Source organism: Nerophis ophidion, linkage group LG21 (genome assembly GCF_033978795.1).
Source record: "Nerophis ophidion isolate RoL-2023_Sa linkage group LG21, RoL_Noph_v1.0, whole genome shotgun sequence".
In the NCBI taxonomy this organism is placed as follows: domain Eukaryota; kingdom Metazoa; phylum Chordata; class Actinopteri; order Syngnathiformes; family Syngnathidae; genus Nerophis; species Nerophis ophidion.
In genome coordinates this window covers 6,336,175-6,361,174 of record NC_084631.1, presented here as the reverse complement: position 1 = coordinate 6,361,174, position 25,000 = coordinate 6,336,175, and the positions used below count along the sequence as shown (strand labels likewise).

At 42.6% G+C, this 25,000-nt stretch overlaps 1 protein-coding gene across 1 annotated transcript in view; it reads left to right on the top strand.

Annotated features, from left to right (window-relative positions):
- kcnn3 (potassium intermediate/small conductance calcium-activated channel, subfamily N, member 3) overlaps nucleotides 1-25,000 on the top strand; it is a 281,514-nt gene that overhangs the window by 471 nt on the left and 256,043 nt on the right. Inside the window, exons 1-2 of the mRNA XM_061881689.1 lie at nucleotides 1-103; nucleotides 262-1,298. The exon at nucleotides 1-103 is cut by the window's left edge and continues 471 nt beyond it. Coding sequence (XP_061737673.1) covers nucleotides 276-1,298 — 1,023 coding nt within the window. The 5' untranslated portion in view covers nucleotides 1-103; nucleotides 262-275. The remainder of the gene's footprint in view (nucleotides 104-261; nucleotides 1,299-25,000) is intronic.

The window sequence follows — 25,000 nt, the reverse complement described above, 5'->3', positions numbered from 1 at the left end:
GAGAGAAGGCATGGCTGTGACAACATGAAAAAGAAAAAAAGTCCTCATCCTTGCCGCCAAGTGATCCAACACATTTGATCTGCAGGGCACGGAGAGACAAGCGGTAGGTGAAGTCTGGTTATGTCATCCCTAAAAAGTAGGTTATTCTTTCCATTTTTACCAAAACAAGCATCAACAGGAAACGAGTGGCTAATTGACTCCCAGATTGTCTTCTTGCACTGATTGCTCACTGCTTTGTATGATTGTGTCTCCCCCCCCCAGACTGGATCGTGGCCATGGAGCCTCCCCCCTCTCTGAGCCTGGCGCTCCTCGGTGGGAGCGAGGAAGAAGACCAGCGTTTTCTCCTCCCCCTGGCTGGCGTCCCCCACCCCAACCACTCCAACCACATGGCGGCGTCCAGCCTGGGCCGCCTCAACGGCAGCAATCCGTCGCCGTCCCCCGCCGCCACGCCCTCGGCGTCCCTGCCCAAGTTGCCCTCGGCGGGGCCCGCCCCCAACGCCCTGCACCCCACCAGCACCCCGCTGTCCTCCTGCTTGGGCTCGCAGCACAGCTTGAGCGGGGACAACTCTCCCATCTACAACGCCCTCTTCTACCCCTCCCACTCGCCCTCCATGGACCGGGAGAGGGACCGGGAGCGGGGGTGCAAGCACAGGCAGGCCAGCCCCCTTGTCCACCGCAGGGACAGCAACCCCTTCACCGAGATCGCCATGAGTTCCTGTAAGTACACGGGCGGGGTCATGAAGCCCCTGAGCCGCCTCAGCGCCTCCCGGAGGAACCTCATCGAGTCGGACAGCGGCAGCGAGACCAAAGAGGGCGCCGTCTCCGCTGTTGCCGGGGCGACGGCGGCCCAGCGAGAAGCCCCCCCGCCCTCCTTGGGGACCCAGTCGTCCACCAATCAACCGCCCCTGCAGAGCCCCCCGGAGATCGTCATTTCATCCAGAGAAGACTCGCCGTACCCCAGAGCAGGATATGACGTCAGCGACACCGCCTCCAACCAGATGTCCATCTACCACCAGAACCACGCGCTGGTGGAGAGCCGACGGGCGCAGCCGGGGAGGGGGGGCGGCAGCGGCGGCGGCGGCGCCCAGGCGGGTTCCGGGACAGTGGGCACCGGGGCCCGTGCCAGCACTTCCAAGGCTCCAAAGCGGAAGAACCAAAACATTGGCTACAAACTGGGCCATCGGAGGGCGCTGTTTGAGAAGAGGAAGCGGTTGAGCGACTACGCCCTCATTTTCGGGATGTTTGGCATCGTTGTCATGGTGATTGAGACCGAGCTGTCGTGGGGCGTCTACCTCAAGGTAAGACCTATTCGGTTTTCCTCTCTCGTCGCTATGACCTTAAAATCAACTTTGACTTGATACCTGACGTTAGTTTAGCAGGTTTGATGAATCCATTTTTCCTTATTTTTCTCAAGCTGCGGCTCATCCTGCAAAGTATTTTGCCGCCATTTGTAGATGAATTGTGGGTCCACTCAAAACTACTCAGGGTATCAAGTCCGGTTAAAACCCTCTGACTATGTCGACATCAGCTGAGGTTTATTCATAGTTCCAGAGCGTTACTTGCATTACAGTTGCATTGTGGGAAATGTCGGTGGAATCAGTCGGGTTTACCCGGCTGGTTACAACTAGAGTCCGAACAAAGACGGCGTGGCCCGGTTGGGAGAGTGGCCGTGCCAGCAACGTAAGGGTTCCTGTTCCAATCCCCCGCCTTCTACAAACCTCGTCACGTCCGTTGTGTCCTTGGGCAAGACACTTCACCTCAAAGCGCTTTGAGTACCTTCTAGGTAGAAAAGCACTATACAAGTATAACCCATTTACCATAAAGACTCCAAATCAGGGTTTCTTAACCATAGGGCCAGGAGCACTCCTCTGCAGGGCCGCCCAAAAATGTTTCTCATCTGTGGTCCGTATAGGCCGCGGTGGTACTCAGTAGTTATGCACTTTTCCACCACTTGTGGCAGTAATGACAATATCATGCAAACACAAGAAGTCTGGAGCTAAAGTCATAAAGAAATTTCTTAAGCGCAGAAAATACGACCAAACATGGTTGCATATCATTTGACAAGGTTTATCCTGTTAAAATGTAAGTCGGTTAGATATAATTCCTGAATATGGCACATATGCAACCAGCCACAAAAGTAAAACAACACAAAAAACACTCCATTGTCTGCTGGGGTAGGGGAGGATGGCCAGACACAGGAGCAGACCCAACAAAGCAACCACCCTCGGCCTCCCACCAACTCTCGGCCAGTGTCCAGTCTGCATGGATGAGCGAGGATACGTCCAAGGAGACCGATACCTGCTCATTCATGCCGATGGCCAGAGACAGGAGCAGACCCAACAAAGCAACCACCCTCGGCCCACCACCAACTCTCGGCCAGTGTCCAGTCTGCATGGATGAGCGAGGATACGTCCAAGGAGACCGATACCTGCTCATTCATGCCGATGGCCAGAGACAGGAGCAGACCCAACAAAGCAACCACCCTCGGCCCCCCACCAACTCTTGGCCAGTGTCCAGTCTGCATGGATGAGCGAGGATACGTCCAAGGAGACCGATACCTGCTCATTCATGCCGATGGCCAGAGACAGGAGCAGACCCAACAAAGCAACCACCCTCGGCCCCCCACCAACTCTCGGCCAGTGTCCAGTCTGCATGGATGAGCGAGGATACGTCCAAGGAGACCGATACCTGCTCATTCATGCCGATGCAGTCGATTTTGTATCCTTTGTTGCAGTCCTGACTCTCTCGCCCACGGTCTTTTCCGACGTTTCACCCTTTCTTCTTGATCGCTCAATGCCTACGATCTTCTGCCTAGTCATGCTCAAAGATAAGGGATCCGGATCCTTTTCAGTCCCAATATTGTCGGCGTCAGCCGTCTCTCACTAAGTCTGCCCTGAGTCGTCGTAGCAAACAGAACGCGATCACAATGTTGTCATTTTTGACTGAAGTTCTGGCAATGCTTAAAATGACCAAAATACGTAAATATTGTATATTATCAAAGTGCCTGTTACTACATTAAACACACGCTAACAGCATGTGTATAAAACACGGATGTGTCAGGCTTGCCCCTGACAGTTTGTTTGTGTTTTAGTTTTTCCTATGTGTGTTTAGTATATCCTTCCTTAGTTCCTATCAGCACTCTTATTTTGGTTCAGCTTCCTGTTTGTCTCCCTTCAGCTGCGGCTGATTGGCATCTGGCCACACCTGGTGTCAATCAGCCCACTCCTATTTTACCTGCTTTGCTCCTCCCGTCAGCGCTGGATTATTGTCGCTCTTGTGTCATTGCTACCTGTCGTGTCGTGTCGTTTGATATTTTGTCTATGCAGCGTTGCGGTGAGCTATATTCGATAGTGGTTTGTAGCTTATTGTCTTTTGTTCCCTGCTTCCAGTTTGTTTTCTTATTATAAGTACGACTTCTATTTCCTTCTAGATACCTGCTAGCTTCCACGCTAGACCTTTTCGTTTGTTATCCGCCCACGTGCGCGCTTTTTGTTTGTACCCTTTGTTTGGTTTTGTTCTAGTATTTTATATTAGATCATGTTTTCTCACTCCGTGCCTGCCTCCATCTCTGCATCTTGGGGTTCGTCACCAACAAACTTTGACAGGATGGAGGCTTTTTACAGGGATTTAGCGGCGCAATTTTGCCTTTATTGTTAGCCACCTCTTGCTAGTAGCTTTTTACTACTAAAAGAACGCACAAAGAACTGAAAGCCCAATGGGTTCTCGTCACCCATAATTGTGATTGATAGGCAAAATAAAATAAAAATTAATGTGGTTGCCCTTGAAGTCTTTGGCCAAAGTTAAACCGACAAGCAATTGCTCTTGTTTCCTTTCCATTTATTTTATTTGCAAAAATCCCTCAGAATGTTAATCAAACTAATAAGACAACAGAGAAACCGCGCCACCACAGACATTTCCAAAGCAATTGTAACAATACAATATTGACGAAATAGGAAAACCAACATTTTGCAATAGCAACAGTATCAGTAATGATGATAATGATATTATCAATAACAGGGATTCAAAACATTAACCAACCAAAGCATTTAAATTAAGTACGATGACGAAAACAATAGGTATCGTTAGTATTACCACAGTCATTCATAAAAACAATAACAGCCACGCTGGCTAAGCTTGACAACCACACTTAAGACATTATTCAACACAAGAAGAACAATTCATATTTTAAGATCATTTAAAGGCCTACTGAAGTGAGATTTTCTTATCCAAACGGGGATAGCAGGTCCATTCTGTGTGTCATACTTGATCATTTCGCGATATTGCCATACTTTTGCTGAAAGGATTTAGTAGAGAACATCCACGATAAAGTTCGCAACTTTTGGTCGCTAATAAAAAAGCCTTTTCTGTACCGGAAGTAGCAGACGATGACATCACCGGTGTGAGGGCTCCTCACATCCTCACATTGTTTATAATGTGAGCCTCCAGCAGCAAGAGCTATACGGACCGAGAAAGCGACAATTTCCCCATTAATTTGAGCGAGGATGAAAGATTCGTGGATGAGGATATTGATAGTGAAGGACTAGGAAAAAAAAAGAAAAAAAAAGGCGATTGCATTGGGAGTGATTCAGATGTTTTTAGACACATTTGAGTTTGAGTTTATTTGGAACATGCAAGCATACAACATGATACATCACAATTTCCAGTTTCTCTTTCCAACATGTTCGAAAAGGAGGAGGAAGAAGCAGAGCTTATTTAATCCTACCCCTTTTCTTTACATAACAGTTGCTAAAACTTTTGTTCACTTCCTGTTCTCAATGTATTCACAATGTATACTCCATAAGTAATAAGTAATCACAATACAAATAAATAAATAAATAAATAATTGCTTAAATTTTAATCCATAAAATGAGATAAATCAGATTATTTTGAGAATGAATGAGTGAGTAAAATCAGAATGTTTATCATGGTTCTTCTTTTTTGTACTTTGTTGACACTTCCAGTTTGAAGAGTTTCTTGAAGTGGATCATATTAGTACATTGTTTGATTGCTTTGCTTAATCCATTCCATAATTTAACCCCACATACTGATATACTGAAGGTTTTAAGTGTTGTACGTGCATACAAATGTTTTAAATTATGTTTTTCTCTAAGATTATATTTCTCTTCTTTTGTTGAGAAGAATTGTTGTATATTCTTGGGAAGCAGGTTATAGTTTGCTTTGTGTATAATCTTAGCTGTTTGCAATTCCACTATGTCGTGGAATTTCAGTATCCCTGATTCAATAAATAAAGGGTTTACCAGGATAATTCTGGGAAATCCCTTATCTTTCTATTGTTTTGCTAGTGTTTTTGTGAGTTAAATAGTACCTGATAGTCGCTCCGCTGATCTCCGCTGTTCTCCGGTAAGAGGCGACTTTTTACCACAATTTTCTCACCGAAACCTGCCGGTTGACAAGTGGTCGGGATCCATGTTCGCTTGACCGCTCTGATCCATAGTAAAGCTTCACCTCCGGGAATTTTAAACAAGGAAACACCGTGTGTTTGTGTGGCTAAAGGCTAAATCTTCCCACCTCCTTCTTTCTACTTGGACTTCTCCATTATTAATTGAACAAATTGCAAAATATTCAGCAACACAGATGTCCAGAATACTGTGTAATTATGCGATGAAAAGAGACGACTGCGCTAATATTTTTTGAAACATGTCGCAGGCATTAAATTCCAAATGAGCTAATAATTGCCAAAAATAACAACATTTTCCAGTTCGAACATTAAGTATGTTGTCTTTGCAGTCCATTCAATTGAATATAGGTTGAAAAGGATTTGCAAATATTCTGTTTTTATTTCCCATTTACACCACATGCCTCCAGTCCCTAAATCAAAAATGTTGGACACCCCGGGTTTACACGATATTTTCACATATTTTGCGGATTATAGATACGATTTGAATATGGTTTAATCATACTGTGGAGGGAGATGTTGCCAGCGCTGCCTGCAGGAGCAAAGGTCACCGCCTCTGTCCATGGTGCTGAGGACAGAGCACCATTAGTGTGTGAATGGGTAAATGTGGAAGTAGTGTCAAAGCGCTTTGAGTACCTTGAAGGTAGAAAAGCGCTTTACAAGTACAACCCATTTATCATTTATTAATATAATATGTGCCCCTCCAACCCAAGACGTCACAAACACGCGTCATCATTCCGCGACGTTTTCGACAAGAAACTCCGCGGGAAATTTAAAATTGTAATTTAGTAAACTAAAAAGGCTGTATTGGCATGTGTTGCAATGTTAATATTTCATCATTGATATATAAACTATCAGACTGCGTGGTCGCTAGTAGTGGCTTTCAGTAGGACTTTAAGATCATTCAATAGTTAAAACAAATTCATATAGAAGATCGCATATTTCAAAATATGAATGAATGAAATAAGTTTATTTCGGTCATATAATCAATCAAATCAAATCAATCAACCATTGTGTGTGATCAGTTTTACAGTACATGTTATATGTATACAATAATGCACATTTACACACGAAAGAAAAGAAAAAGAGTGACCAAAAAAGGAATAGGCTGAAGCCAAAGCTTATATTTGCCTATCCTATACCTTCACAGAAAATTAGATTGCCTGGAACATCAACATAAACAAATAAATAAATCAAAAATCAATGGGATGAAAGTAATTGTGACTATATTTTATAATTTTCAATTATTTCACCTTTCAATGTTTTCTTAAACCTTACCAAAGAAGTGCATGCCTTCAGCTCATCACTGAGCTTGTTCCACCATTTAACTCCTAAAACTGTAATACATTTGTATTTTATATTTGTTCTCGCTTTACCTATTTCAAAAATCGATATCCCCCGTAAATTATAGTTTTCTCCTCTTAAATGAAATAGCCTGAGAATACAAGCTAGAAGGCTGTTGTTTTTTTACTCGAAACATAATTTCCATTGTTTTTAAAAACACAATGTCTGAAAATTTTAATACATTTGAACTCATAAATAATGGATTGGTATGTTCATAGTAGCACGCTTTGTGTATTATTCTAATGACCCTTTTTTGAAGTTTTATTATTGGGTCTATGTTTGTTTTATAAACATTTCCCCAAATTTCAACACAATACGTTAAATATGGAAAAATAAAAGAATAATACAACATATGCAGGCATGTCTTATTCAGCATGTGTCTTACTTTATAAAGAATAGCAATAGATTTGGATATTTTTCCTTTTATATATTCAATATGCGGTTTCCAACACAGTTTATGATCAATTATTATTCCCAAGAATTTAGTTTCATATACTCTTATCAATTTCCACATGCTTTAACTTTAATTTTGCTTCACAATTTGTCCTTGCACCACTAAACACCATAAATTTAGTTTTCTTATCATTTAATGATAACTTATTGAATATATAAAAGGAAAAATATCCAAATCTATTGTTATTCTTTATAAAGTAAGACACATGCTGAATAAGACATGCCTGCATATGTTGTATTATTCTTTTATTTTTCCATATTTAACGTATTGTGTTGAAATTTGGGGAAATGTTTATAAAACAAACATAGACCCAATAATAAAACTTCAAAAAAGGGTCATTAGAATAATACACAAAGCTTGCTACTACGCTGCTGATCCGCTTGAGATGGTTTCCTGTGGACGGGACTCTCACTGCTGTCTTGGAGCCACTATGGATTGAACTTTCACAGTATCATGTTAGACCCGCTCGACATCCATTGCTTTCGGTCCCCTAGAGGGGGGGGGGTTGCCCACATCTGAGGTCCTCTCCAAGGTTTCTCATAGTCAGCATTGTCACTGGCGTCCCACTGAATGTGAATTCTCCCTGCCGACTGGGTGTGAGTTTTCCTTGCCCTTTTGTGGGTTCTTCCGAGGATGTTGTAGTCGTAATGATTTGTGCAGTCCTTTGAGACATTTGTGATTTGGGGCTATATAAATAAACATTGATTGATGATTGATTGATTAATATCAAACAATTTTTTAGTTGAATTAACTCAACCTCCATTATCCTCAACACTTCCTTCAAGTCTTCTCCTGAACAATATACATTTGTATCATCTGCAAACTTAATAAATTTCAATTTATTAGATACTGAACAAATATCATTTAGGTAGAGTATAAATAACTTAGGTCCCAATACCGAGCCTTGTGGAACACCACAAGTTACTCTTCTTGGCTGTGATTTAATCTTATTAATTTCCACATATTGATATCTGTTACTTAAATAACTACTTAACCACTGTTGCGAAACACCTCTTAAGCCATATTTTTCCAATTTCTGCAGAATATGACTCATTATTATCTCATCTAAATGCAGTCTCTCCGCAGTGTGTATCAGTCATCATTTGGAATGTCAACGTCTATTCATTTTTTTCTATGCTATTGTGTTTTATAATGCCATCCATCTTCTTCCACTTTTTTTTTTGTAATGCATATTGACTAAAATGTGTTTTTATTCTCTCATGACACATTATTGAACTGATGTTAATTCAAGAATGGAATTGCTTCTTTTGTTGTTTTACAACGCAAATCTCTTATTCACTAACTTCCCCACGGTCGATGATTTGAGAGTTCCTTCAGCTGCTTTGTGCACAACTTGGCTTCTACTGTACACACACAATCTATTCAAGAATGTTAATTGACTCGTCTTATTTTCAGTGCATCTTAAGGGCTTATTGGGAAGTTATTTCAAATATCAATATTGCACGGCAATGGCCTACGTTCCCTCTAATTGCCTGCGCTATTGTGCACTGCTCACAAATTAAAACCCATCTGAATTCTTAACAAATTTAACACATAACTACAGAGGGGCAAAAAAGTATTTAGTCAGCCAGCGATTGTGCAAGTTCTCCCACTTAAAATGATGATTTTCATCATAGGTACACTTCAACTGTGAGAGACAGAATGTGGAAAAATAATCCAGGAATTCACATTGTAGGAATTTTAAAGAATTTATTTGTAAATTATGGTGGAAAATAAGTATTTAGTCAACCATTCAAAGCTCTCACTGATGGAAGGAGGTTTTGGCTCCAAATCTCACGATACATGGCCCCATTCATTCTTTCCTTAACACGGATCAATCGTCCTGTCCCCTTTAGCAGAAAAACAGCCCCAAAGCATGATGTTTCCACCCCCATGCTTCACAGTAGGTGTGGTGTTCTTGGGATGCAACTCAGTATTCTTCTTCCTCCAAACATAACGAGTTGAGTTTATACCAAAATGGATACATGGATGATACAGTCATGTGGTCAGATGAAACCAAAATAGAACTTTTTGGTACAAACTCAACTCGTCGTGTTTGGAGGAAGAAGAATACTGAGTTGCATCCCAAGAACACCATACCTACTGTGAAGCATGGGGGTGGAAACATCATGCTTTGGGGCTGTTTTTCTGCTAAGGGGACAGGACGATTGATCCGTGTTAAGGAAAGAATGAATGGGGCCATGTATCGTGAGATTTTGAGCCAAAACCTCCTTCCATCAGTGAGAGCTTTGAATGGTTGACCAGATACTTATTTTCCACCATAATTTACAAATAAATTCTTTAAAATTCCTAGATTTTTTTCCACATTCTGTCTCTCACAGTTGAAGTGTACCTATGATGAAAATGACAGACCTCTGTCATCATTTTAAGTGGGAGAACTTGCACAATCGCTGGCTGACTAAATACTTGTTTGCCCCATTGTATAAAATTAGGCTCCAGCACCCACCGTGACCTCATGATGTTTCCACCCCCATGCTTCACAGTAGGTATGGTGTTCTTGGGATGCAACTCAGTATTCTTCTTCCTCCAAACACGACGAGTTGGGTTTATACCAAAAAGTTCTATTTTGGTTTCATCTGACCACATGACTGTATCACCCATATCCATTTTGGTATAAACTCAACTCGTTATGTTTGGAGGAAGAAGAATACTGAGTTGCATCCCAAGAACACCATACCTACTGTGAAGCGTGGGGGTGGAAACATCATGCTTTGGGGCTGTTTTTCTGCTAAGGGGACAGGACGATTGATCCGTGTTAAGGAAAGAATGAATGGGGCCATGTATCGTGAGATTTTGAGCCAAAACCTCCTTCCATCAGTGAGAGCTTTGAATGGTTGACCAAATACTTATTTTCCACCGTAATTTACAAATAAATTCTTTGAAATTCCTACAATGTGAATTCCTGGATTTTTTTTCACATTCTGTCTCTCACAGTTGAAGTGTACCTATGATGAAAATTACAGACCTCTGTCATCATTTTAAGTGGGAGAACTTGCACAATCGGTGGTTGACTAAATTTCTTTTTTGCCCCACTGTGTTTGTTCCTTAGGATTTTTCAATGCAGCTCTGTGGGTGGCAGGCGACGAAAAGCGGCCACAACAGATAAAAGTGTTCGTCAACATTGTTTTGATTCATTGATTGATACTTTTATTAGTAGATTGCACAGTTCAGTACATATTCCGTACAATTGACCACTAAATGGTAACACCAGAATAAGTTTTTCAACTTATTTAAGTCGGGGTCCACGTTAATCAATTCATGGTACAAATATATACTATCAGCATAATACAGTCATCACACACGTTAATCATCAGAGAATATACATTGAATTATTTACATTATTTACAATCTGGGGGTTTGGTTGATATCAGCATTTCAGTCATCAACAATAATATCATCTGAGAAATGGACATTGAAACAGTGTAGGTCTGACTTGGTAGGATATGTACAGCAAGTAGTGGACATATAGAGATAAGAAAGCATAATAACAAGTATAAACATTTGATTATTTACATTTGAGGTGGGATGTGGTGGGGGTAGGGTGTTAGTCCAGGGTTGTCGTTGCCTGGAGGTGTTGTTTTAGAGCGGTTTTGAAGGAGTGGAGATGCACTTACTTTTATACCTGTTGGGAGTGTATTCCATATTTATGTGGCATAGAAGGAGAACGAGTTAAGACCTTTTGTTAGATCGGAATCTGGGTTTAACGTGGTTTGTGGAGCTCCCCCTGGTGTTGTGGTTAGGGCGGTCATTTACGTTATTGAAGTAGTTTGACAAGTACTTCGGTATCAAGGAGGTGTAGCGGATTTTATAGACTAGGCTCAGTGCAAGTTGTTTTACTCTGTCCTCCACCCTGAGCCAGCCCACTTTGGAGAAGTAGGTAGGAGTGAGGTGTGATCTGGGGTGGAGGTCGAGAAGTAATCTGACTAGCTTGTTCTGGGATGTTTGGAGTCTAGATTTGAGGGTTTTGGAGGTGCTGGGGTACCAGGAAGTGCGTGCACATGTTCAATTGTAACATCTTGTTAGACCCGCTCGACATCCATTGCTTTCGGTCCCCTAGGTCCTCTCCAAGGTTCTCATAGTCATCATTGTCACCAACGTCCCACTGGGTGTGAGTTTTCCTTGCCCTTATGTGGGCCTACCGAGGATGTCGTAGTGGTTTGTGTTGTGGTTTGTGCAGCCCTTTGAGACACTAGTGAATTAGGGCTACATAAATGAACATTGATTGATTGATCTTTCGAGACGCTTTTAAAGAGGACAGTATAATCCTTCAATCACTTTATTGAGCAAAACTGTTTATATTTGTTCATAACTCAAAACATCAGTAAAAAATGTTTTACCGATAAAAACTGCTCATTTTCCACCGTACAAACCCGGCCAAAAAACAACTCTTTGTCATCTCTCATATCAACAGCACCCGCCAAGGTTCTCATAGTCATCATTGTCACCGACGTGCCACTGGGTGTGAGTTTTCCCTGCCCTTATGTGGGCCTACCGAGGATGTCGTAGTGGTTTGCGTTGTGGTTTTTGCAGCCCTTTGAGACACTAGTGAATTAGGGCTACATAAATGAACATTGATTGATTGATTGATTGATTGATCTTTCGAGACGCTTTTAAAGAGGACAGTATAATCCTTCAATCACTTTATTGAGCAAAACTGTTTATATTTGTTCATAACTCAAAACATTAGTAAAAAATGTTTTACCGATAAAAACTGCTCATTTTCCACCGTACAAACCCGGCCAAAAACCAACTCTTTGTCATCTCTCATATCAACAGCACCCGCCAAGGTTCTCATAGTCATCTCTCATATCAACAGCACCCGCCATGGTTCTCATAGTCATCATTGTCACCGACGTCCCACTGGGTGTGAGTTTTCCTTGCCCTTATGTGGGCCTACCGAGGATGTCGTAGTGGTTTGTGTTGTGGTTTTTGCAGCCCTTTGAGACACTAGTGAATTAGGGCTACATAAATGAACATTGATTGATCTTTCGAGACGCTTTTAAAGACAGTATAATCCTTCAATCACTTTATTGAGCAAAACTGTTTATATTTGTTCATGACTCAAAACATTAGTAAAAAATGTTTTACCGATAAAAACTGCTCATTTTCCACCGTACAAACCCGGCCAAAAACCAACTCTTTGTCATCTCTCATATCAACAGCACCCGCCAAGGTTCTCATAGTCATCTCTCATATCAACAGCACCCGCCAAGGTTCTCATAGTCATCATTGTCACCGACGTCCCACTGGGTGTGAGTTTTCCTTGCCCTTATGTGGGCCTACCGAGGATGTCGTAGTGGTTTGTGTTGTGGTTTTTGCAGCCCTTTGAGACACTAGTGAATTAGGGCTACATAAATGAACATTGATTGATTGATTGATTGATCTTTCGAGACGCTTTTAAAGAGGACAGTATAATCCTTCAATCACTTTATTGAGCAAAACTGTTTATATTTGTTCATAACTCAAAACATCAGTAAAAAATGTTTTACCGATAAAAACTGCTCATTTTCCACCGTACAAACCCGGCCAAAAACCAACTGTTTGTCATCTCTCATATCAACAGCACCCGCCAAGGTTCTCATAGTCATCTCTCATATCAACAGCACCCGCCATGGTTCTCATAGTCATCATTGTCACCGACGTCCCACTGGGTGTGAGTTTTCCTTGCCCTTATGTGGGCCTACCGAGGATGTCGTAGTGGTTTGTGTTGTGGTTTTTGCAGCCCTTTGAGACACTAGTGAATTAGGGCTACATAAATGAACATTGATTGATTGATTGATTGATTGATCTTTCGAGACGCTTTTAAAGAGAACAGTATAATCCTTCAATCACTTTATCGAGCAAAACTGTTTATATTTGTTCATAACTCAAAACATTAGTAAAAAATGTTTTACCGATAAAAACTGCTCATTTTCCACCGTACAAACCCGGCCAAAAACCAACTCTTTGTCATCTCTCATATCAACAGCACCCGCCTGGTCTCTCTCTATTGCGCAGACACTCATAGCACTGAACCCCTGATGCGTTTATGGCCACACAAATAGTCGGACAACTCCAACACCGCACTAGGTGTAAATGCCAGATCGTTACACTATTACTCCTCAATTAGATGTGTGCTTATTCCACTGTGCTAATAAAAAGATACATTTTACAGACGGAACGTTACAGGATTGTACGCATTGTCCCATTTGGGGGCGGCATGGCGTAGTGGGAAGAGCGGCCGTGCCAGAAACTTGAGGGTTGCAGGTTTCCATATGAGTTGGGAAATTGTGTTAGATGTTAATATAAACGGAATACAATGATTTGCAAATCATTTTCAACCCATATTTAGTTGAATATGCTACAAAGACAACATATTTGATGTTCAAACTGCTAACAATTTTTGTTGTTGTTTCAAATAATCATTAACTTTAATATTTGATGCCAGCAACACGTGACAAAGAAGTTGGGAAAGGTGGCAATAAATACTGATAAAGTTGAGTAATGCTCATCAAACACTTATTTGGAACATCCCACAGGTGTGCAGGCAAATTGGGAACGGGTGGGTGCCATGATTGGGTATAACAACAGCTTCCCAAAAAATGTTTAGTCTTTCACAAGAAAGGATGGGGCGAGGTACACCCCTTTGTCCGCAACTGCGTGAGCAAATAGTCAAAAAGTTTAAGAACAACGTTTCTCAAAGTGCAATTGCAAGAAATTTAGGGATTTCAACATCTACGGTCCATAATATCATCAAAAGGTTCAGAAAATCGGGAGAAATCACTCCACGTAAGCGGCATGGCCGGACACCAACATTGAATGACCGTGACCGTCGATCCCTCAGACGGCACTGTATCAAAAACCGACATCAATCTCTAAAGGATATCACCACATGGGCTCAGGAACACTTCAGAAAACCACTGTCAATAAATACAGTTTGTCGCTACATCTGTAAGTGCAAGTTAAAGCTCTACTATGCAAAGCGAAAGCCATTTATCAACAACATCCAGAAACGCCGCCGGCTTCTCTGGGCCCAAGATCATCTAAGATGGACTGATATAAAGTAGGAAAGTGTTCTGTGGTCTGATGAGTCCAAATTTCAAATTGTTTTTGGAAATATTCGACATTGTGTCATCCGGACCAAAGGGGAAGCGAACCATCCAGACTGTTATCAACGCAAAGTTCAAAAGCCTGTATCTGTGATGGTATGGGGGTGCATTAGTGCCCAAGGCATGGGTAACTTACACATCTGTGAAGGCACCATTAATCCTGAAAGGTACATACAGGTTTTGGAACAACATATGCTGCCATCTAAGCGCCGTCTTTTTCATGGACGCCCCTGCTTATTTCAGCAGGACAATGCTAAGGCACATTCAGCACGTTTTACAACAGCATGGCTTCGTAAAAAAAGAGTGCGGCTACTTTCCTGGCCCGCCTGCAGTCCAAAAATGTGTGGCGCATTATTTAAAGTTAAAGTACCAATGATTGTTTATAGTCTTTGGTATAACTCGGCCGGGATTTGAACTCATAACCTACCGATCTCAGAGCGGATACTCTAACCACTAGGCCACTGAGTTGGTCGTGAAGCGTAAAATACGACGGTGGAGACCTCAGACTGTTGAACGACTGAAGTTCTACATAAAACAAAAATGGGAAAGAATTCCATTTTCAAAGCCTCAACAATTAGTTTCCTCAGTTCCCAAACGTTTATTGAGTGTTGGTAAAATAAAAGGTGATGTAACACAGTGGCTTCACGGTGGCAGAGGGGTTAGTGCGTCTGCCTCACAATACAAAGTTCCTGCAGTCCTGGGTTCAAATCCAGGCTCGGGATCTTTCTGTGTGGAGTTTGCATGTTCTCCCCGTGAATGCGTGGCTTCCTCCCACTTCCAAAGACATGCACCTGGGGATAGGTTGATTGGCAACACTAAATTGGCCCTAGTGTGTGAATGTTGTCTGTCTATCTGTGTTGGCCCTGCGATGAGGTGGCGACTTGTCCAGGGTGTACCCTGCCTTCCGCCCGATTGTAGCTGAGATAGGCGCCAGCGCCCCCCGCGACCCCGAAAGGGAATAAGCGGTAGAAAATGGATGGTAACACAGTGGTGAACATGCCCTTTCCCAACTACTTTGGCACGTGTTGCAGCCATGAAATTCTAAGTTAATTATTATTTGCAAAAAGAAAATAAAGTTTATGAGCATGAACATCAAATATCTTGACTTTGTAGTACATTCAATTGAATATGAGTTGAAAAGGATTTGCAAATCGTTTATATTTACATCTAACATAATTTCCCAACTCATATGGAAACGGGGTTTGTAATAGAAGAGGGCAATATAAAATCTAATCCATTATTATTATTATTATTATTATTATTTAATTGTTATCATCATTCATGTTTACATCTCATTGTGCAAAATGAGAATGTTTGAAGGGGTACTAAATATGATCTCTGACATGAGTAAACTATTATTTCCAAAGCAAGACCCCCACCCAGACATACAATACTCAGACATAACTATCTCTCTCTCTATATATATATAATAAGACATTTAGATTTCTATGATGACAGGTGTGACGCTGGTATGGCCACAGTGTGCACGTCTGATGTTGCTCACAGGGGATCTACTGAATGCTCAGGGAGTTTTTGCGTCTGCTCACACACACACAAACAATCCCAGGGAATATTGGCAATGGCTCTGTATAGGATAGGATAGGATAGATCTTTATTGTCATTGCACAAGTACAACAAAATGTCATTTTGAGCAGACATACGTTACAGGGGGGGACAAGACGAGACCGCCAACGGATCAGCCACTTATGGCGCTCCTTAAAAAGGTGAGAAAAGGGTGACATTGGGAGAGGGGGGAGTAAAAAAAATATCAGTCTAAGGGGGGTCCAGACTGAGTCCAAGGAAAAAAAACCTCACATAGCATGGCATACATTAAACATGGTACGTATATCACACCAATTTGCAACAGAGGGAGGGGTGGGTTTGAGGAGACACCGCTGCCGCTGTATAGCTCTGCTCAGCCATCCACAGCCCCAGAGGAATTAAGCGATGGTGAAGGCGTTGAATCGAGGGTGGGGGTCGTGTGTGCATTTAAGTCTCACCTTAAAACTCATTTGTATACTCTAGCCTTTAAATAGACTCCCTTTTTAGGCCAGTTGATCTGCCGTTTCTTTTCCTTTTCTTCTATGTCCCACTCTCCTTTGTGGAGGGAGTCCGGTCCGATCCGGTGGCCATGTACTGCTCGCCTGTATCGATTGGGGACATCTCTACGCTGCTGATCCGCCTCCGCTTGGGATGGTCTCCTGTGGACGGGACTCTCGCTGCTGTGTTGGATCCGCTTTGGACTGGACTCTCGCGACTGTGTTGGATCCATTATGGATTGAACTTTCACAGTATCATGTTAGACCCGCTCGACATCCATTGCTTTCCTCCTCTCCAAGGTTCTCATAGTCATCATTGTCACCGACGTCCCACTGGGTGTGAGTTTTCCTTGCCCTTATGTGGGCCTACCGAGGATGTAGTAGTGGTTTGTGCAGCCCTTTGAGACACTAGTGATTTAGGGCTATATAAGTAAACATTGATTGATTGATTGATTGATATACCCAATTAACTTGGGAGAGATGATGAAATGTTTTAATATGGACTGAGGCCGATCTCAAAGTTCGACCACAGGTGTTGTTGACAAAAAGGAAGGTCGAAAGAGTCCATCTTCGAGGAGTCCTCGGGAGAGCTTCTTCAGAACAGCCTGTTCCTGATTGCGTCAAGGCAATTTGAGGGAGTCAAATCGTAGATTAAGAAGTTGTTTTTCTTCGAGAAGACAAAATAGTGACTTATCTTCTCTGTTTGTCCATGCTGGATTCCTTCAATTCGAATTTAATTATTCCTTCTCCGCAAGCTTTTCCAAGATGAGATCCATTTTGCGATACATTTCAGAAATCGCCCCAGTCTGTGTTCCCACAGCCTGACCCAATCCTTCCATTGCGTTGAACAGCCGTTGGGCCCCTTGAGTGGCTGCCATCCTCTTCCGAATTTGTCAATGCCCAGCCCAATCAGCAAGTGCCCCGCGATCACAGCTCCAAATATGTAGATGTCTTCTACGTCCTCGATGGAAAGGGTTGAGAGACGCATAATCCTCCATTTATCCCAGGAGTCTCTCACGTACCCCGCAGCAATGGTTCCATCAGGGCAGCCAGGCTCCCCCGAACCTCTTTTCCTTGTCGAAAAGACTGTGTCAATTGCGTCGAGAGTCCAGCTGATCATATTCATATTTGATGTTTACATTAGAGGACAGCGCAAAGAAAGAGGCTTTAGAAAAGTTCAAAGACAATACACAGAGAGCAACCAGGGAAAGAGGGAGCGGAGAAAATTGCGACCGCCTCCACCAGAGGCAAGACAGAAAAAAAAAAAAAAAAATTTATGTTGACTGCGATTAAGTGGCGACTTGTCCTGGGTGTACCCACCCCTACAGCCCAAATGCAGCTGAAATAGCCTCCAGCGACTCCCCGCTTAACCAAAAGGGACAAGCCGGTAGAAAATGGATGGATGGATAAGCACTTATATCGACACGAGTCAACCAGTCCGATGTGCGGCGACATTAATGGGTAAAATCAATCAATCAATCAATGTTTATTTATATAGCCCCAAATCACAAATGTCTCAAAGGACTGCACAAATCATTACGACTACAACATCCTCGGAAGAACCCACAAAAGGGCAAGGAAAACTCACACCCAGTGGGCGGGGAGAATTCACATCCAGTGGGACGCCAGTGACAATGCTGACTATGAGAAACCTTGGAGAGGACCTCAGATGTGGGCAACCCCCCCCCCCCCTCTAGGGGACCGAAAGCAATGGATGTCGAGCGGGTCTAACATGATACTGTGAAAGTTCAATCCATAGTGGCTCCAAGACAGCAGCGAGAGTCCCGTCCACAGGAAACCATCTCAAGCGGATCAGCAGCGTAGAGATGTCCCCAACCGATACAGGCGAGCGGTCCATCCTGGGTCCCGACGAGCGGTCCATCCTGGGTCTCGACTCTGGACAGCCACAAGGGAGGGGGGGACATAGGAGAAAGAAAAGAAAGAAAAGAAGCGGCAGATCAACTGGTCTAAAAAGGAGGTCTATTTAAAGGCTAGAGTATACAGATGAGTTTTAAGGTGAGACTTAAATGGATGAATTCCGAAAAATACTGTAAGGCGGGGTTAATCCACTAATTTGTTTTAGGGGTTGAAGAATGCTACACTGCCTTGAGGACCGTCACACCTATGGATCATGTTTTGTTTTGTCATGTTATGCTTTTGATTTTGGACATTCAGTCACGTTTTGCACTTCCGGGTTTTGTTTGTTTCCATGCCAACGTATTAGTTCCCACCTTGTCACGCCCCTGCCCTCAGTCCCGCACCTGGTCCTGATTATCACAGCCAGTATTTAAGTAATTTTCTTTCTGTTCATCATTCTGGGATCTTCTCACATGAGCACGCACCCTACCCATGCTGCACCTCCTTCATGTCCTTGTCCATAGCTCCATGCCGTGTAAGTTTTTGTATGTATGCCATTGTGCTAGTTTTGTTTCTAGTTTATTATTATTCATGCCAGTCGAGAAAGTGTTTTTGTTTCATGTTTGTAGTTTGCAGCATCTATGCTAGTCTTTTCTTTATTCATAGCCAAGTGTCTGTACCTCCTTGTGAGCGCCCTTAGTTTGATTATTTTTGGATTATAGTGTTTAAATAAACAACCATGTACTCACGTCCACGCCGCACTCGTGCTGATCCTCATCTGCATCGAAGAAACAATCCACGTCCAAGCCTTGTTGTGACAAGGACGCCTTCTTTGCATGTTGCTGTCAAATTTGCAGGACACATCTCCAAAGTTAAATCAACATGCATTATCACGATACGACGACGGTATTAACATCTCTGAACTCTAAGGCTGGTATGGTCCGATTCCCGGACCGTAGAGTCTCTTTGTAGAAAAGTAGAGTCTTTGGTCTATTGGCTGTAACCCTACATAGAGTGGGATTTGAGGGTTTGAAATATGTTTAAAGGCCTACTGAAACCGGGCTTCACGGTGGCAGAGGGGTTAGTGCGTCTGCCTCACAATACGAAGTTCCTGCAGTCCTGGGTTCAAATCCAGGCTCGGGATCTTTCTGTGTGGAGTTAGCATGTTCTCCCCGTGAAAGCGTGGGTTCCCTCCGGGTACTCCGGCTTCCTCCCACTTCCAAAGACATGCACCTGGGGATAGGTTGATTGGCAACACTAAATTGGCCCTAGTGTGTGAATGTGAGTGTGAATGTTGTCTGTCTATCTGTGTTGGCCCTGCGATGAGGTGGCGACTTGTCCAGGGTGTACCCCGCCTTCCGCCTGATTGTAGCTGAGATAGGCGCCAGCGCCCCCCGCAACCCCGAAAGGGAATAAGCGGTAGAAAACGGATGGATGGAAGGGCCTACTAAAAGCCACTACTAGCGACCACGCAGTCTGATAGTTTATATATCAATGATGAAATATTAACATTGCAACACATGCCAATACGGCCGCTTTAGTTTACTAAATTACAATTTTAAATTTCCCGTGGAGTTTCCTGTTGAAAACGTCGCGGAATGATGACGTTTGTGAGGAGGGGACATATTAGCCCACACCACTTGCGGCTAAAAGTCGTCTCTTTTCATCGCGCAATTACACAGTATTTTGGACATCTGTGTTGCTGAATCTTTTGCAATTTGTTCAATTAATAATGGAGAAGTCAAAGAAGAACGATGTAGGTGGGAAGCTTTTAGCCTTTAGCCACACAAACACACGGTGTTTCCTTGTTTAAAATTCCCGGAGGTGAAGCTTTACTATGGATCAGAGCGGTCAAGCGAACATGGTTCCCGACCGATTGTCAACCGGCAGGTTTTGGTGAGAAAATTGTGGTAAAAAGTCGGCTCTTACCGGAGATCAGCGGAGCTTCTGTCCTGCCGCAGCTTCGTGACTTTTCTCAGAGACTGGCGTCAACACACCCCTCCGACTATCAGGTACTATTTAACTCACTAAACCACTAGCAACACAATAGAAAGATAAGAGATTTCCCAGAATTATCCCAGTAAATGTGTCTAAAAATATCTGAATCGATGGTGTGGTATTAATGGTCTTGGTGAGGACGAGCGCCTTGCATCATTTTGGTCTGACTATGGTCCGTTTGCAAAAATCCCCAAAAACTGCCATATTGTCGAGGTGACTTTTCCTGTTTAATCGATTTCTTCACTTTTTCTTTCTCTTCTCGCTCCATGCAAAGAATCAACCGCGAGACAACAATATAGTTTGATACTGTTACCCGATTGTCTCGCCGACTGCTCAGTGATCACTTCCTGTGTTGCCGGGTTACCAGCGAGCAAGTGCCTTTATTCATACAACCAACTTTGCTTTGCAAATTTCGGAATTTTTTTTTTCGAACATTTGATTGAACACATTTTTTATTGATACCGATTACGTGTCTATCGCGATATATATTGATATAATTTTATTGCCCAGCCTGAGGTTGAATCTGCTGTTTCCAAACTTAATCAAGACTAGAATTGTAAATACTGAAGTCCCTCAAACACTCGCCTGGCGCTCACTTCGGGCCCGACGAGAAGACGAAGCAAAACCCGATGGCAGCTTTAGTAGCGCCGTGCTATGTGATGTAATGCAGTGATGAAGATGACAAAAGGCCGTTGTAGATTATCAGTAGGACGCCGGCATCTTATTTGTCTGCACGATGGCGGGGTTAACAAGATGAATTGGGCCCCCCAGCAGCTATTGTCTGTTTATTTTGGCTCGTCTCTCTCCGTCCTTGTCCCGCTCTTTGTTCCAGTGTGACATAGCACAAAAGGTCGGACGAGGCCCGGATGATAAAGTGGAGGCGTCAAGTATGGATCAGCGACAAGACTGATGATGCGCACAGGTAGACTGAGTCCAATGGGCGAGTCCGATTTGAAAAGTTGATATACGATCCATGAGAAGTGGTCACCAACCAAGTTCCCTGGTCTCAGCCAGAAACCATAGCAACATATATTTACAAGACTACTTCATCTCTACAGAACTGTTTCATGAGGGGTTCCCTCAATCATCAGGAGATTTTAATGGAAGCATTCACATACAATGGTTTATATAGGGCACAGAGTGGGTGGGTACAGGCAGGCGTAGGGGTGTGGTGATTGGCTCATGTGTTACCTAGGAGGTGTTTCCGTCTATGGCGGCATGTTGAAATGATTTCACTGCGCTCGTTGAGGGATGATAGATCTGGATGATATATAATAAACAGTTTCTCTTTTAAGCATAGGTTGCATCTTTTATTACCACTGTTGTAAGGTGTGCTGGATGCAAGAATTTGCCATGTTATTGAATATTCAACATTATTGTCTTTGAGGTTCCAAATGTGTTTGCTGAGTTCTGTAGAATTCCGCAAAGTCTGGTTTCTAAAGGAGGCGTTGTGATTATTCCATCTTGTTTTGAACGCTCCTTCGGTTAATCCTACGTACGTGTCGGATGTGTTATATATATATATATATATATATATATATATATATATATATATATATGTAGGTGTGGGAAAAAATCACAAGACTACTTCATCTCTACAGAACTGTTTCATGAGGGGTTCCCTCAATCATCAGGAGATTGAGGGAACCCCTCATGAAACAGTTCTGTAGAGATGAAGTAGTCTTGTGATTTTTTCCCACACCTACATATTGCGCTCTACCACGGTATCGAGCACTATTCTCTGGATAATCCAATCAAGATATATATATATATATATAAATATATTAGGGCTTTGAATCTTTGGGTGTCCCACGATTTGATTCAATATCAAATCTTGGGGTCGCGATTCGTCTGTATATCGTTTTTTTTTCGATTCAACGCGATTCTCGATTCAAAAAAGATATTTTTCCGATTAAAAACGATTCTGTACTCATTCAGTACATAGGATTTCAGCAGGATCCACCCCAGTCTGCTGACATGCTAGCAGAGTAGTAGATAAAAAAGCTTTTATAATTGTAAAGGACAATGTTTTATCGGCGTGGCGCGGTTGGGAGAGTGGCCGTGCCAGCAACCTGAGGGTTCCTGGTTCAATCCCCACCTTCTACCAACCTCGTCACGCCTGTTGTGTCCTTGAGCAGGACACTTCACCCTTGCTCCTGATGGTTTGTGGTTAGGGCCTTGCATGGCAGCTCCCGCCATCAGTGTGTGAATGTGTGTGTGAATGGGTGAATGTGGAAATAGTGTCAGAGCGCTTTGAGTACCTTGAAGGTAGAAAAGCGCTATACAAGATAACCCATTTACCATTTTATCAACTGATTGCAATAATGGAAATTTGTTTTAACTAATAAACGGACCAAAAATATGACTTATTTTATCTTTTTGAAAATATTGGACACAGTGTGTTGTCAAGCTTATGAGATGCGATGCAAGTGTAAGCCACTGGGACACCTTATTTTTATTTTTATAAATGTCTAATGATAATGTCAATGAGGGATTTTTAATCACTGCTATGCTGAAATTCTAACTAATATTGATACTGTTGTTGATAATATTCATTTTTGTTTCACTACTTTTGTTTTGTTCTGTCGTGTTTGTGTCTTCTCAATTGCTCTGTTTATTGCAGTTCAGAGTGTTGCTGGGTCAGGTTTGGTTTTGGAATTGGATTGCATTGTTTTGGTATTGCTATGTATTGTTTTGTTGGATTGATTAAAACATAATGAAAAATAAATAAAAAAATAAGTAAAAAAAAAAAGATTTTTTTTAGAAATGAGAATCGATTCTGAATCGCACAATGTATTCGATAATTGATTAATCATCGATCAATCAATCAATCAATCAATGTTTATTTATATAGCCCCAAATCACAAATGTCTCAAAGGACTGCACAAATCATTACGACTACAACATCCTCGGAAGAACCCACAAAAGGGCAAGGAAAACTCACACCCAGTGGGCAGGGAGAATTCACATCCAGTGGGACGCCAGTGACAATGCTGACTATGAGAAACCTTGGAGAGGACCTCAGATGTGGGCAACCCCCCCCTCTAGGGGACCGAAAGCAATGGATGTCGAGCGGGTCTAACATGATACTGTGAAAGTTCAATCCATAGTGGATCCAACACAGCCGCGAGAGTTCAGTTCAAGCGGATCCAAGACAGCAGCGAGACTCCCGTCCACAGGAAACCATCTCAAGCGGAGGCGGATCAGCAGCGTTGAGATGTCCCCAACCGATACAGGCGGTCCATCCTAGGAGAAAGAAAAGAAGCGGCAGATCATTGACCTTTACGAATCGATTTTATAATCGTCCATTTCCGAATTGCAATGCATCTAAAAATCGATTTCCCCCACCTCTAGCCACTATTGTCTTAGTACTGCAGTATGTTTGTCCGTCCTATGGTCCCATATGGGACGAGAGTGACATGGTAGTAAAATCAGTTGTTTTTCCTCTGTGATAAATGAGGAAGGAAGTCCTTCTTGAGCTGCCGCCTTGTTTAATCCTATTATTACTGCCTTTGCACATGTCAATGTTTACTTTTGTACATACAGTCATAGTCAAAAGTTTACATACACTTGTACAGAACATAATGTCACGGCTGTCCCTCTGGGTGTAAGTTTTCCTTGCCCTTATGTGGGCCTACCGAGGATGTCGTAGTGGTTTGTGTTGTGGTTTGTGCAGCCCTTTGAGACACTAGTGATTTAGGGCTATATAAGTAAACATTGATTGATTGATTGACTGTTTTGGGTTTCCAATAATTTCTACAACTCTTATTTTTTTTGTGATAGAGTTAATTGGAGCACATACTTGTTGGTCACAAAAAAACATTCATAAAGTTTGGTTCTTTTATGAATTTATTATGGGTCTACTGAAAATCTGACCAAATCTGCTGGGTCAAAAATAATACATTTTGGTGATGTAGAAAAGGTACAATCAAATCAAATTAGCTCCATGGCATGGCCTCTTAACTTCATGCGAGTGATTATGATTGACGACCACTCCGAGCCCATTAAAATTGGACTCGTGATGCAGTCGTTAGACTCGGTTACAAACGCGACAATGGGAAAGTCAAAGGAACTCAGCAAAGATCTGGAAAAAAAACGAATCATTGACTTGAACAAGCCGGGAACGTCACTTGGAGCCATTTCAAAGCAGCTTAAGGTCCCAAGAGCAACCATGCAGACAATTGTTCATAAGTATAAAGTGCATGGCACAGTTTTGTCACTGCCATGAAAAGGAATAAAACGCTAGATATCACCTGCTGCTAAGAGAAAATTGGTCACGATGATCAAGAGTCGACCGAGAACCACCAAAAAGCAGTTCTGCAATGAATTGGAAGCTGATGGAACACAGGTGTCAGTGTCCACGGTCAAGCATGTTTTGCATTGCCATGGACTGAGAGGCTACCATGCAAGAAGGAGGCCCTTGCTCCAGAAGCCACACTTTAAGGCTCCTTTTAAGTTTTCTGCTGATTCAATGGACAAAGATAAGACCTTCTGAAGGAAATTTCTGTGGTCGGATGAAACAAAAATTTAGCTGTTTGGCCACAATACCCAGCAATAGAAAAGATGAGGCCTTTAATCTCAGGAACACCATCCTTACTGTCAAGCATGGCGGTGGTAGTATTATGCTCTGGGCCTGTTTTGCTGCCAATGGAACTGTTGCTTTACAGAGAGAAAAAGGGACAATGAAAAGGGAGGATTCCCTCCAAATTCTTTTTGCCAGACGAGCGGTTGTATTGTGCGGCCGTACTCGGGGTGTCGAAAGGCCACGGGATGAGAAGCTGCA